Source organism: Photinus pyralis, unplaced genomic scaffold (assembly GCF_008802855.1).
Source record: "Photinus pyralis isolate 1611_PpyrPB1 unplaced genomic scaffold, Ppyr1.3 Ppyr1.4_LG1, whole genome shotgun sequence".
Taxonomy (NCBI): Eukaryota; Metazoa; Arthropoda; class Insecta; order Coleoptera; family Lampyridae; genus Photinus; species Photinus pyralis.
The window spans coordinates 54335606-54350811 of NW_022170249.1; the positions used below are offsets into that span (position 1 = coordinate 54335606).

Sequence of the window (15206 nt, forward strand, 5' to 3'; positions counted from 1 at the left end):
ACACAGAGAAAAAGGTTTATTTACACGAAACAAAAATTATTTGTCATAAACAAATTTGTTGTTTGTATATGGCGAAGCAAATATTTATTTCACTGATCTAAATAGTTTGTTTGATTTCTTCAATAAAATATTATGTTCAATTAATGCTATAAAGATACACGATGTAAATAATTTGGTCTTTGAATAAACTATGCATTTTTTCAACGTAACTTGGTCATCTCTTTGGCGTAAAACCGATATATTTTAATTGAATGCAATTAATGTATTGAATGTAACAAAATATTATTTGAATCGAGACTTAAAACACTTTGTTTCAAATAAAGAGGAGTTTTGTTCAAAAAAATGATTTATTTATTGCAAAGAACCTATTATTCAGCCTATGGGTCAATTTATTTAGCACAAACTTTAAACTTGTTTCAACCAAAGTAATTTTTGTTTATATTAAAAGATATTTATTACTTTTCGTAATAAAATTTATTTCAATAGAAAAAACGTTTATTCTAAGCAAATATATATTTATTTAATGTAATACTACTTATTTCAGTGCTAGGTGGAAACTATACATAATATACAATATTATATAATATATAAAACAAAAATTAAAAACTTAATAACACATTCTTTGGCAATAAAAATAGTATTGTCGTATATAGAAAAAAAATAAAACATGATCCTTATTGAAGCGCACATATGACTTTAGTTCCGTTTGCCATAGTATGAATGTTATGACATAAGTGGTTTAGAAGGCGGTCTATGGGCATAACGATCAAATTTATTGAATCATGCGTTGACATAGAATCTAACACTTCGTATCCACCGATATGAGTATTTAGACCGATTAAATGAAGTGGCTGAATTATTAAAAAAAATATATTTTGCATTTTGTTTCCAAGTATGTATTTTATTGTGCCAAACTGTGGTAGATCCGAGGGTAGATCAGTTTCTTCGTCATTATTAATTTGAGAAGCATACCCTAATTTATATTCAAAACTATTTACTTTTAGCCAAGACGTATGAAACAGATTATCAATTTCTATTTGATTCTTTTCGAGTAATTGTTTCAAAATAAAAAAATCTTTTAATGATGCAAGATCCTCAAAATTTCCACAAGTAATGTTGTCATTAAACCCTTGTCTACTTAAAAATCTATATGAAAGTCTGAGCTGCTGTTTAGTAGCTAATGTAAGAAGAATATTTTTTCTGGAAGTTACAGAATTTGCAGTAGATTTTAAAACTTTGTGAAATGCTTCATATCTCATTGACCAAATATGTCTCAAAGGTCCTAAATTCAAAATAACTGTAGGATAATGGATCATGAAATGGTGTTTTGGTTTTAATGTCTGATCAAATAACTCGCAATATAATCTGTGGTGTTCTACAATTAAAATTTCAAGATACTCTATTGTCTGTTTTGAAATGATTCGACTGAGTAAAATATCTATTATTTGATACAGTATAGTATACAATTCCCAGCAACTGTCCTTTTCTGGAACTAAGTCAGCAATAAGTATGCCGAAATATGAAAAAAACCCTAACATTTGCGAAGCACTCATTATAAGGTACTTTTTTTTAATATGTTCAGGTTTAATTTCAACCAATGGATTTCCTATATCGACTGCAGCAAAATTAAAATAACAAATTCGATTATTTAAATTATCTAAAGTGAAATATTTTTTTGTCAGTAAGTGGTCAATCAAATAAGCCATTTCATATCGTAGGATACCTTCCAAAATATCGTGCATGATATCGCATGATGTATTCCTAGCTACTGAAAAATTTGGTAATTGATTAAAGATACAGGGTTCTTTTATGCCAGCTGAAAGAGTTTCAACATCTTGGAGATAATTTTCTTCTGTACGAATTTGGGAAGGGTCCTCCACAAATTGAGTTTTGCTTTCAGCTTTGGTACTTTTGCATATACGACAAAAATTATTTGCCTGAAAACTCTCAGTAAACCCTAAAATTGAATTAAGTCCTAAATTATCACCAAGAACGGTTACAACAGTGAAATACACATTAATTTTTTTGGCATTAAAGTTTATGGTTATGCCTTGGGTTTCAAGAAATATCAACTCGTCCATTAGTTTCGAAAATATCTTTTTATTACCAAAAGCAGTTCGATCTGAAGAGTAAAATAAGCAACATACCAAAATATTTTCCAATAATGTAGCAAGCTCGGGAGGAATACAAGCCAAGGACACATAGGTTGCTCCAATTTTGTATACACCGGCTTTGCTTCCCAGAGGGTTGCAACATTCAAAGTCGTCGAAATAAATTAGTAGTGGTAGTATAATTTTATCATTTGGATACTTTTGCACTAAATTCCTCCATATTTGGCCTTGAAACACACTTGATAGTAAATGCGGTGGAAGTGACATTTCTTTTTGCATGTAGGACATTATAGTTTGAAAAATATTTGGTAATTCTAAAAACAACTTAAAAATTTTCCTTAAAGGAATAATTTGACCTTCTATTTTTTTAAATGTCATTGCAGTGGAATTAGAAATGTCATTTCTTGATCTTAATTTTTGCAATGACGGCTGCTCTCCAATTATAAAAGTTTCTGGTTTTATATAAGTATTCAAATTTGTGAAGTACTTAAATCGTAGGTACTCACTACCAAGTTCTTCAAGAACATTTAATAAATCCGAAAAAACGTTTGAAATTGCCAAAACATGTTGAGATGTTAATTCTAATTGTTCCATTATAGACTTTAAATATGTAGACAGATTTCTCATCAATTCTGTAACACTCTCAACTACAAGTTGAACAATACTCCTTGGTAATGAAGACATACTGTACAGGCGTCCTATTAAAGCAACAATTTCATTTATGAGAGGATTATCCGAGAGAGTGTCGGAATTAAATTTATCATCATCATTGCAATGTGCAACGGGTGCTTCAGATTGAGAATCGGGATTTGTGCCGGAACTCTGTGGAAGATTAAGTAGTTGTAATGGAATTGCACCTCTAGTCTCATTAGTAATCGGATGAAAATGTGTATTGTTTATATGTTTGCGGAAGCTTGCAAGACTACAAAACTCCCTACCACAGTTTGCTTGCACACATTTAAAGTTATTTAACAAGGAGTGTATAATTTTTAAGTGATTCAATAAATTCTCAGGGGACGAACATGTTTTTTTACATTGGAAACAAACAAATGTTGCTTTAAGTTCAGCCATTTCACTGTAAAAGGTCTTGAATGAAGGGAATTTTTATGTCGCTTGCAGTTTTTATTCTGTAAGAACAAAATTGTAATAAATACCATATATGTTGGCATTCAAAAGGATATTTGACATCCAAGACATGAAATGACTTAAAGCAAACATCTATTGCTTCATTAACAGATAATGTTTTATACATAAAATTATTAATAACAACATACGAAGAAGTGATATTGGTTAATGCAGGACCTACTAGTAAAATATACGGCTGCACAGTAAGACCCATTGCATACATTGCGTCAATTTTCGTCGACTTGCACCTCTCAATATCGCCAGGAGTGTACGCATGTATAAAAAGTCCATTTTTACATTCTGCAGTAGATGGCTTCCAATGGCCTTTGCCTTTCACCCTCGTCCTTCCTTTAGGAGGTACTAACAGTGGCAACAAAGACAACTTCACTGCATTCTGGGAGTCTGCAAATACAATTTCAAATTAGAATCCACGTAGTACGAATGTGAATCGCTTTTTGAGCAGAGATGAGGCAAGTCTCGTCTTATACAATTCATGTATATATGCAATAGTTTACCTGTAGTTAAATTCTCGCCATTCAGCAAATCCAGTAAAGCTGTATCCGAAGCAGAAAAATGCTTTCGCCTTTTTTCTAAAATGTTTTCAAAAAATTCATCGAAATTCAGTTGCGTGTACGAATCTATAATACTATCGAAATCTCTTAGAATCTGTGAAAAATACATTAATTATAAAGTTGTATAAAGCAAATTAGGGTTTAGTATTACCAGTTCTACTGCAATTTGGTTTTTAAGTATTGGCCACTGGTCAAAAAATTGAGTAACAGATTGGTCACTGTGATCCTTTCGTCGAAGTTGAAAGGACTTCTCCCAGTGCTGTATCACTTCATGTAAAGGCTCTGAGTTTAGTTGCAGCCAAATTTTACTGTCCTTTTGACCTTCCGAAATTTCTGAAAAGGTACAAATGAGAAAGAAATTGTTAAAATATATTATGACTGGCTTACCAATACTTTGCTGATTAACACCTGTTTGTGGGGGATGCAGTTCAGTAAACTCTTGGGCACGCCTTAACGCCGTTAATTTATTTCTGTGTTTATCAACCAATTTTCCTCGTGCTACAATTGGCTTATTCAAAGAGGAATGTTTTTTGGGGATTGGGTCTACATAATATGTGGCCTTCTTCTCAGTCGAAAACAATTCTACTATTTTGTCCGCAATAAACGAAAGGGATTCGTTATTCAGTCTTTTCCCCTTATTTAAAAAATGCGTTATTATAATTTCACAAATTACATTTCTGTCTTTATTAGAGAATGTGTGAAGATGTTCAAATTTTTTTAGAAGCGTTTGCCCAATAGCGTCATTTTGTAAAATATCTTTGAGGACAAAGGTGCAGTCGTCCACGGAAATCGTGGAAATAAAAGAGGAATTAAGGCCGCAATCTTCGTTAGAAAGGTTTGTAATCGTGCTAGCAGAAGCCGTGGATGGTGTGTTTACCACCCAAAATACTTCAGGCGTGCCAATATTTTCCGACTGCGGAATATTTTCTTGTTCAGTAGAATGGAACCTTTTTGGTGACACGGATGGTGAATGTTCTATCTCTTCATCGGCAACCCTTTTCTAAAATAAGATGAAATCTTAAAGTCTAATAATAAAAATTAAAATACTTAATTACATTATTTTCGTTGACAGAAGGGCTCTGTAATTGCAAAAGACCTTTTCGAAAACGAATTTGGTCCCCGATGCGTGGGATAAGGCTGCCGATCTGCACATCAGTAAGAAGTGGCAAAAATTCAATTTCGGTAACGTTCTGTTCTACAAAAAATGAACTAATAAACATATTACTCAAATACAGCATGGGGGGGGGGGGGAGGTTGATAATTGACTAACTATCACAACGTCGATATAATAGCCTTGAAACGAACTTTGATGTAAGGAGAAAAAGTTACAGCTGATTCAAGTCATTTGAAACATTATAGGTACCTATTGCAGGCAAAATTGTTTCAAGTACAATTTCTCAAATTACTTCCAACAGTACCTGAATATACATATCTATAATTTATTACATTGGTTAGAGATCTTCACCAAAGAGCGATGACTGAAGATAAAGTAATATAAAATAAATAGCATTGGCTTTTCACGGTTTGCATTGTATGCATATCTATTTAAGGCTACATATAAGTAAGTTGGAATAGTATTGTTAAAAAAATGTTTCTTACCTGTAAAAGATGGTAATAGATGGTGTAAATTGTTTTTCACTAAAAACTCCTCCATTTATATATAGGTACTTAAAACTTCAAACAAAAACCACAGCTTAAAAACCTCAAGATGTTACCATACGAAGACGCAACGAAATAATGGCGCATGACTCAATCGTTATGATGCATTTGCGAAATAAAGTACCTACCTACTTGTAACAAAACAATTATTTGTTGAATCAAACAAATATTCCTTTGAATTAAACCATAACGCAATTTTCGTTCCTCGAAACAAATGTTTCTTTCCTAAAAGATTTTATAATATCGATCCAGCTCATTAACAAACAATTTATTTCTTATAAACAACGTTATGTTTAAACTTCGCAAGTGTGAGTTAGTATTGTTAAACAAATTCTGAAATCCATTCAAACAATATGATTTTCTTATTTCAAAAGGCAAATGGTTGGGCAAAATAAATGTTTCTTGATTCAAGTAAATGTCGATCAAATAAACGTTTATTTGATTTTTCAATGGGCAGTTTTTTCTGTGTATATATACAAAACTATGGCGGGGAATTTTTCACGGCTGCGCAGAGCGAATGTGGTTTGCGTTTGCCCTCGATGGTCGCCATCCGTTGATGGTCTGTGGCCGCCATTAAATTTACGTGTTTTGGTGTTTACGTAGGTGCATTTTTTTAAATTAATCGTGTCGTTAAGTACCCAAGAATTATAAATTGCAAGGTATGTCTTAAGATTCACTATTATTTACTCTTCTTTGTATAAAGGTTATTCATTAAATTGCTTACAATAACCATCAACATAACCAAAATAGTTTGTTTTCCTTGTGTTTTTCTACAACCCACAAAATGTCATTAATCTTACGATACGGACATCGAATTCGTAAAAATCTTAGCTATTTACCTATATCAGCGGATAGGAATGAAACTGATTTTGTCGTATAGTCTTCAGGATGCCAAATCCGAGAGCAAATCGATCAAAAAGGCAAACAAACCGAATCTTGCATAAACAGGTAAATGCAGCAATGCTTGAAATCAAACAATCCGCAGCTAGTCGTAACAATATTTGTGTTGCTACTGAGCCCCATAAGAATAAACCATTGAAGATTTCAACCCCACATCATGACGATGATATCGTTTGTATCGAAGTTCCTACCGAAGATGCAGGCCGTAATGAATTAGTCAGTAATATCGATAGTTTCGATGGTAAGTTGTTTTATGTCTTAGATTACACATGCCAAGTAACTAGTGTAGTTAGTCAGATTCAGTAGTATCACAGATTTATTATTTAATATTCTAGAATCTTCTCTCGATGATAATGCATTTGAGGATATTATGGAAGTAAATGAGACTGAGTTTTCGGTGAATGATTCAATAAATGAAATGCAAACTTTAGATGAAAAATTGAGGGTGTGGAGCACAGAAGAAAATGTACCTCATTCTACATTTAGAAAACTCCTAGAAATTCTTAAATCAGAAAATGATATAAATGCATTTAAAAATCTACCAAGAGATCCCCGCACCCTATTGAACACACCAAGAAAAGTATTGGTGAAGACATTAGATAATGGAAGTTTCTATTATTTTGGCATCTCGGACACTTTAAATAATTTGTTATTGCAATTAAAATATACTATACCAGTTAACACACCGCTAATTGAAATAATAGTTAACATTGATGGATTACCATTAACATCTAGTTCAAACAGTTCATTATGGCCAATATTAATTAAAATAGATTCCTTATTACATATTAAAAATTATGTTGTAATGGTGGCTGTTTTTCATGGATATTCAAAACCTTCTTCAGCCAACGAGTTCTTGAAAGACTTTATTGATGAAGCAGTGAATTTATCAAATAAAGGTATTTTTCTTTCTGGGAACAATTATCCTTTTCGAATCAAAATGCTGGTTTGTGATGCCCCTGCTAAATCATATGTTTTGAATGTCAAAGGACATACTGCAGAAACTGGCTGCACCAAATGCTATCAAACTGCTGAAAGAATTAACAATGTAATGTGTTTTCCATGGACAGCTAAGCGGAATTTACGGAGTGATTATGAATTTAGGAATTGCTCTCAAGATAATCATCATCAGGGTACGACTTTGTTCACAAGTTTACCAAAATTTGACTTAATCAAAGATGTGCCTCTTGACTACATGCACTTAGTATGTTTAGGTGTAATGAAGAGGTTACTATGTCATAAAAATTTTGGTTGGATTCAAGGAACTTTTTTACACAAACTTTCTGCAACTCAGCAAGGTGAAATATCGAAAAATCTTAAAGATTGTAATAATTTTATTGTATGTGAATTTTCTAATAGAAAAGCTAGATCTTTACAACATTGTGCACGTTTTAAAGCTGTAGAGTTTAGATTGTTATTATTATATACAGGACCTGTTGTATTTAAGAAATTTCTCAAACCTGATTATTATTATAATTTTTTAAATCTGTATATTGCAATGCGAATATTGAATAGTGAGGATTATGGTACATCTACAGATATGTTGGTATATGCAAAAGCTCTTTTGGATGCCTTTGTTAAGGACAGCGGAAGAATATATGGCCCTGATTTTATATCATTTAATGTTCATAATCTTCTTCATTTAGTAGATGATGCTGAAAGATTTGGGCCTGTACATAATTTTTCAGCTTTTGATTTCGAAAATTATATGCAGATACTTAAAAAGTTAGTAAGGAAACAAGATAAACTTATTCAGCAAATAGTTAAGCGTGTGTCTGAACGAATATCTTGCAAGATAGATCGCCCTCAATTTTTTATGGAGTATCCCCAGTTTTTAAATGAGCATTCAAAGGGTCCTCTGTTAAGACATTGTTGCTCACCACAATTTATGATTGCAAAACTTAAAGGTTACACGTTTAAATTAAATTTAAGGGATTGTTATGCTTTGTTAAATGATAAAAATTTAATTAAAATTTGTAATTTTGTTACTCTTGGAAATGCCATTTGTGCCATTGGCCAATCTTTCACAAAAATTCGACCTTGGTTTAATAGACCTTGTTCATCGGAATTAGTGGGTGTGTGGTGTATCAATATAAACCATTTTAGTAATCTAAAAATGTATAATATCAGTGATATCCGTTGTAAGGTAATGATATTACCATATAATGATAATGAATATATTGCAACTGCTTTGTTACATTTGTAAGATATTGGATGTAAAAATTCACAAGGAAAATTACTAACTTGTCAGTTTTATTAATACTTATATCTTTTTGCTACATTTAGTATTATTTATTATGTATATTATAGTATTAACTTCTGGTTGGCAACATGCAGTGGTGTGTAGTGTTTTTCCATTTTGACAAAACAATTGAAGTAGTGCCGGAACATTGGGTGTTCGATGATGACAACACCATATGCCATTTTCCACCTGTCAAAGGTTTTAGACTTTATGAAATTATTAAAAGTGGCACTTCTCCAAAAGAGGATTGGAAGGTGTATGATGTCAATATGTTAGCAAAATATGGTTTGTATTAGTTTTGGTTCCCAATCACAAAATTTTGTTAATCTACATTTAATTTTTAGATGATTTTACATATGCCCAAACACAATGTGAAGCAGCTAGAAATGGGAAGAAAATTTTCAGCCAAAAAACAAAGACAATGCTTGATGGCATGGATGGAAAAGGACAGAGAATACGTAAACCTAATACAAAATTTAGTGAGTTTATGAACATTAATACAGATGACGAAGAATTAAATACTAATATAACATTTCCAACATTTAAAGGATCTAGTATGTATACACATTCCCCTATCTAAAAATTATTAACTTGATTGATTTTTAGATCCGAAAGAGTGCAAACAAAATACAGCAGGTAATATTGTGCTTTAAACTTCCGAGTTTGTATTTCATTGTTTCACATTTTAGATAACAATAAAGTAACAGAGAATGTCCCAGAGGATTTCTATACAGAAAGTGATAATGTATTGGAACCCTATACAGCACAGAGTGAAACTAGTGAAACTTCACATCATTCCAGTGCGTATGTTTCCATGATTATAAATTTTATTTTTGTAATTTTCAGATATAATGGATAATATATATCTAGATTCAAAAAATGAAGGTGACATTTTTTGTTTAAGTACCGACTGCTAGTCAGATATTTTACAATATATTTACAGAGTTTCAGCGTAAAGTTATGAGAAATCAGTATGCTCTTCAGCATAAATTAAATGACTTGGAACGTGTAATATCGGAATCTGCAAATATAAGAAAATCAAACATTAACCAAGTAACAGATGAGGAATCCGAACAGGTTCTTTCTATTTGGAAATTATTTCCACTTGATAGCGTACAAGCCTTGGAAGACGTGGAAAATTCTTTAGCGGACCAACAGCTGCAACAACATTTGGTTGGTAGATGCACTATACAAACATAATTCTTATAATTATTTTTAAGGCTCTGAAGTTTTCATTGGTAGGAGGAGAAACGGCAAAAGATATAACACGAAGAATATTATATTTAATGTTAACAAATGATGTGGCAAAACTGTATAGTTTTGACGGAGCAAAAGGAAAATTAAAATTTAAATCTTTGAAACTGTATCATTTGTTATTAGGTAAGTTATAGCAATGCATTTTTAACTCATATTTCTCTTTACCTATGTTTTACAGCATCAATTCGGAAGAATCAAAAAACGCATGACGCAACAGAAAGCGACATACTACCAGAAACCAGGCAGTGGCTGGCACAAGCAAAATTTAGGAAACAAAAATAATTTTATACTTTATTTTTGTTTTAAATACTTACAAAATAAAATCCATTTTATTGAAATCTTTTGAGTAATGTATGTACTCGTAGAAAACCACAGGTGCACCCTTTTTAAATGATAGTAAGCTATTTAAATTTTGTTTCAGCCTTTGGTTAAATTTGTACCTTTGTAAATAAGAAATTTGTTAATATTTACAAGTTGTACTGAAAGCTCTAATAAAATGTAAGTAGGTCATCAAAATCAAAATGCAGGTTTAAATGTTTATGGAATATTAAGAAATATTTGGAACAATATGATATAAATGTATTACAAACATTATAACAACATTATCAGAAAGTATGCCAATATTATGATAGCATTTATACATGTTTTACAAATATTTAAAAAATATTTTAGTAAATGTGTAGAAAATATTAGAAGTGGGACATCTAGATGTTTCCTAAATGTTTTGAAAAGGTTTGGAGGCAAATGTTAAATATTCTACCAATATTTCATAGATTTGAACAAAATCTTTATTATATGTTATAGATATGTTGGTGTGCTATGTGGGGTTGAACGTGAAGATGAGTAAAACTTATTACTTTGCAATCATTCTAGGGGTACGTTTTTTTGGGTAAATACGTTATCCTACACAGAATATTTTGTAATACGTAATTTTTTTTTTTATCCTATACAAGGAGAAACTTACATTTTCTCGCCTGTGTGAGGACGCGAAAGAAGACAATTGCACGCATGGAGCGAGAAAATTCAATTTTGTCGGCTAGGCGAGAAAAAAATACGCCTTATGTAAGCTAGATGGCGCGGTTGTAATAAAATGTCAAAGAAGTTATTTCTTTTTAATTAAATAAGAAACATAAAATCGTCAACACTGATTTAATAATTAAATTTACCCTATGTTCACTTTATTTTACTGAATTCAAGGATTTATTTAATTACCGCGCACCTATAATACAATGTTTCGTGAATTGGAATACTTTCCCAATATCACGTGACCAATTCAAACGTTTCAAACTTAGTCATAATCTCCCATTTACTTTCAATAACGAGCATATGTGTCAATACATTTAACACCAAGATGCACTTTGCACTGTAAGTAGAACACCGCTTATCCGTAATAAGTACCTAGCATTTTAACATACGTGATACGAGACTACCCCGAAGTTAAAATGTGTCCAGTGTGACTGTAAGGAATGAATAAATCTATTTATAAAACACGTTTTTTTAAAATACAAGATCATCAAGGATTTAAAGTGTGCCCATTGCGCTTTCGTCGCCAAGCATAAATCCAGTGTTAAAAGCATGTAACATTTGACAAGACATGGATACTGTATTGTTTGTTGTGTCTCGAAGGACCACTCCAATTAAGGAGAATAATATCAAATTTGTTGAATTAAATGAACTGTATTGAAATTTTTAATGGTACGTTGTGACATTTCTATTTGTATTCAAAAATAACAAACTCTAATAATGAATACTAGATTAAAATTAGTGCAAAATTGCACATACGCCGAACCCCTTGAAAGATCTGCTTTCAAAGCAATATAAAAACAATATGTTATGGTAAGTAATACAAATTCTTCCAATGGAAGCTTTATAAAAACAATAATTGTTAAGTTGATTGTTCAATAGAAATTTCCTTATCTTCTATTGGTAACACACAAATTTTAGCTAACGTACGTTTGAATACACTGCCACTTGATACCTTTACCGATACTACCCGCACCACCTTATCTGCTCCTGGATGAAGCTGTACTATACGTGCCATTGGCCATCGAAGTGGTGAAGTATTTTCTTCCATTAGAATAACGAGAGCTCCTATTTTAATTGGACTCTGCTGGTCGTGTTTCCATTTACGTCGTTGTTGCTTTTGTGTCAAATATTCATGCGACCATCTACTCCAATAATGCTGGAATAGCTGCTGTAACCGTTGGTATCGTGACAATCGTGTAATCTTGATTTCTTTAAGATCTGCTTGTGAAATCGCAGCTAATGTTTCACCGATTATGAAGTGAGCCGGTGTGAGTGGTAAATAATCGTCAGGGTCATCGGAAAGAGGAGTCAATGGACGTGAATTAAGACATGCCTCGATTTGTGTTAAAACTGTTATCATCTCTTCATACGTTACATTTGCATTTCCTAATATTCGAACTAAATGAAATTTAGTCAAACGAACTGCAGACTCCCATAGACCTCCCATATGAGGCGATCTAGGAGGAATAAAATGCCAAGTAATTTTTTCGTGTGATAAAAAATTTGAAACCTTCTCATTATGATCCGAATTTTGAGTTAATTCGTAGAGTTCACGAAAATGATTATGAGCACCTACAAAATTGGATCCATTGTCCGAGAACACATCACTTGGCTTGCCTCTCCGCGATATAAAACGCTTTAGTGCATTTATAAAACTATCAGTGGAAAGATCGTTTACTAGTTCAATATGAACTGCGCGAGTTGCGAAACATACAAAAATACATATGTATGTTTTTACCAATTTGAATTTGCGTAAAATTCCATCTTTCACAAAAATTGGTCCGGCATAATCTATGCCACACTTGGAAAATGTTCTACTGGGTATTACTCTAGCAGTTGGTAAATTCCCCATTAGAAAACTTGTAGGTTTTGGATTTGCCCTGAAACATCGTACGCAAGACCTGATTACACCCTTCACTGCATTTTTTCCATGAATGGGCCAATATTTTAAACGAATTATTGATAGTAAATTTTGTGTCCCAGCATGTAAATGTTTCAGATGTTCGTGTTTAATGATGAGTTTTGTAAAAATATGTTTACCGCATAAAATTATGGGAAACTGGTTTTCGTAGTTGAGTAGAGAATTTTTCAATCTCCCTCCTACTCTAATAACACCATGTTCATCTAAAAATGGATGTAAAGAAATTAATTTACTATTATTATTTAATGGCTGTGATTTCTGAAGAAGTCTGATTTCCTGTGAAAACTGTTCATGTTGAGCAATCTTAATTAAAGCTGTAAGTGATATTTCGAGTTCTGAAACTGATAAAATATTTGTCAATGTCTTGTTTTTTCCCAAAGTAATGTTTTTGAATTTGAAGCAATATGCTACTACCCGTTGCAATTTACTTAACGTTGAATATCTAGTAAAGAGATTAAATTGATCATCCCGAACATTTAATAGAGTTAGTTTGATGTCTGGTAATGATGATATAGGTTGTTCAATAAAAATATCTGATTCAGATTCCCCGCTGAATATAAAAGAAGGTCCCTGCCACCAAATCTTCAACTGTGAGAGTTGTGCTGGATTGATACCACGTGAAATAATATCGGCCGAGTTATACTCCGATTTTACATGTCTCCAATTATCCTTATCTGTTAATTCGTTAATTTTTATTACCCTGTGTGCTACAAATGGTTTAAGTTGGCTAGGATCTATTTTTATCCATGAGAGTACTATGGTTGAATCGCAATAATAAACTATTTTTGAAATTTTAATTCCCAGAGATGAGATTACATTATTTGCAAGTTTTGCTAATAAAACTGCAGCTAATAATTCTAGTCTTGGTAATGTAACTTTTTTTATAGGTGCAACCCTGGATTTAGCACATAAAAGATGTGAGTAATAATTACCGTATTTGTCTATTGATACTAAATACAAGCACGCACCGTATGCCTTTTCAGAAGCATCGCTAAAACCGTGAATTTCAACGCGTGTTGCCTCTTCACATACTACATGTCTGCGTATTTTTATATCGTGTAATGATTTTAGTTGTTCTACAAATGTGATCCAAGAAAGACGTAGTTCTTCTGGCAATGGTTCATCCCAACCGAGTTTTAATGTCCATAATGTTTGTATTAATATTTTTTGTTTTATAATGGCTGGAACAATAAGTCCCATCGGATCAAATATTTGACTAATTATTGAAAGTACGTGTCGTTTGTTAATTAGTGTAGGAATAGATTTTATGTTTACCGAATAATGCAGTGTATCTGAAATCGAATTCCAGACCACACCCAAGGTTTTTAACTCCTTGCCTTCGCAAAATTGAACCAATTTTTCATCATTATTTCCATTTCCTAAAATATCATAAAGAATGCGTTGATTATATTTGATGACCATTTCCTTAATTGAAAACCTGCAGTACTAAAAATGACTGTAAGCTCTTTATATAATTGCAAAGCTTCTTCGATGGTATCTACACTAACTAACAAATCGTCAATGTAAAATGAATTTTTAATTATTTGAGCTGTTTTTGGATAACTTTCTTCATTATCAATTGCCAATTGCAGTAAACAACGTGTACTAAGGTATGGCGCACATTTTGTTCCGAAAGTTAATGTGTTAAGAGTGTATGTCATGATAGGCTGTTGTCGTTCATATCGCCATAAAATTTGCTGATACTTTCGATCATGTGGATGCACTAAAATCTGCCTAAACATCATTTTACAATCGGCGTTTAACACAATTTTTCTGAGTCTTAACCTAATGATAATATGGAATAAATCGGACTGATCGGTCCCATGAGCAACCGGTCGTTGAGTGAAATATTATTGCTAGTTTTTACTGAAGCATCAAATACTACCCTACATTTAGTCGTAGTACTGGATTCTTTTATTACTGCATGATGCGGTAAAAAATGCGATATTTCTTCGATACTTTTTGAGTTATTTGTATTAGGAGACATATGACCTAATTGTTCATATTCCAGCATAAATTTGTGGTACTCATTTTTGAGATTTTTATTCCTTTCTAATCGCGATTCGGTTGCGTGAAATCGTTTTAAGGCTATTGACATTGAATTACCAAGTTCATCTATCTTATCTGAAAATGGCAATCTTACAATAAATCTACCTTCTGCATTACGTGTTGTCGTTTCTTTAAAATATGTTTCACAATACTGCGCTTCTGATGTTAGTATTTGTTTTTGTGGCAATTCCTCCACTTCCCAAAACTTTAACAAATTTTTATTAAGTGTTTCGTTTGAAATTTCTGTGTTAAGATTACAAATTGATCTACGTACTATCGCGTGGTTGAGATTAACCGTCCCTGACAAAATCCACCCGAGTTGTGTCTTTTGCAATGTAGGTTTA

At 32.2% G+C, this 15206-nt stretch overlaps 2 protein-coding genes across 3 annotated transcripts; one reads left to right on the plus strand and one right to left on the minus strand.

Moving 5' to 3' along the window:
- Window positions 1-648: 648 nt before the first annotated feature.
- LOC116159320 lies at window positions 649-5713 on the minus strand. 2 transcript variants are annotated; one of them, XM_031472276.1, is made up of 6 exons: window positions 5408-5713; window positions 4864-4998; window positions 4196-4808; window positions 3960-4141; window positions 3752-3902; window positions 649-3638 (listed from the first exon to the last, which is right to left on the minus strand). In XM_031472276.1, exon 6 carries the CDS (start codon window positions 3180-3182, stop codon window positions 675-677), a length of 2508 nt encoding a protein of 835 aa, XP_031328136.1. In that variant the 5' UTR covers window positions 3183-3638; window positions 3752-3902; window positions 3960-4141; window positions 4196-4808; window positions 4864-4998; window positions 5408-5713; the 3' UTR covers window positions 649-674. The 2 variants fall into 2 exon arrangements, with proteins under 2 accessions (XP_031328136.1, XP_031328137.1); XM_031472277.1 differs by having other exon boundaries at window positions 4864-5003.
- Window positions 5714-6008: 295 nt separating this feature from the next.
- Window positions 6009-10204, plus strand: LOC116162987. The gene is made up of 11 exons (XM_031476801.1): window positions 6009-6126; window positions 6348-6608; window positions 6703-8136; window positions 8745-8894; window positions 8954-9163; window positions 9216-9245; window positions 9299-9409; window positions 9456-9494; window positions 9553-9782; window positions 9830-9989; window positions 10045-10204. Exons 2-11 carry the CDS (start codon window positions 6356-6358, stop codon window positions 10146-10148), a joined length of 2721 nt encoding a protein of 906 aa, XP_031332661.1. The 5' UTR covers window positions 6009-6126; window positions 6348-6355; the 3' UTR covers window positions 10149-10204.
- The last annotated feature ends 5002 nt before the right edge of the window (window positions 10205-15206 follow it).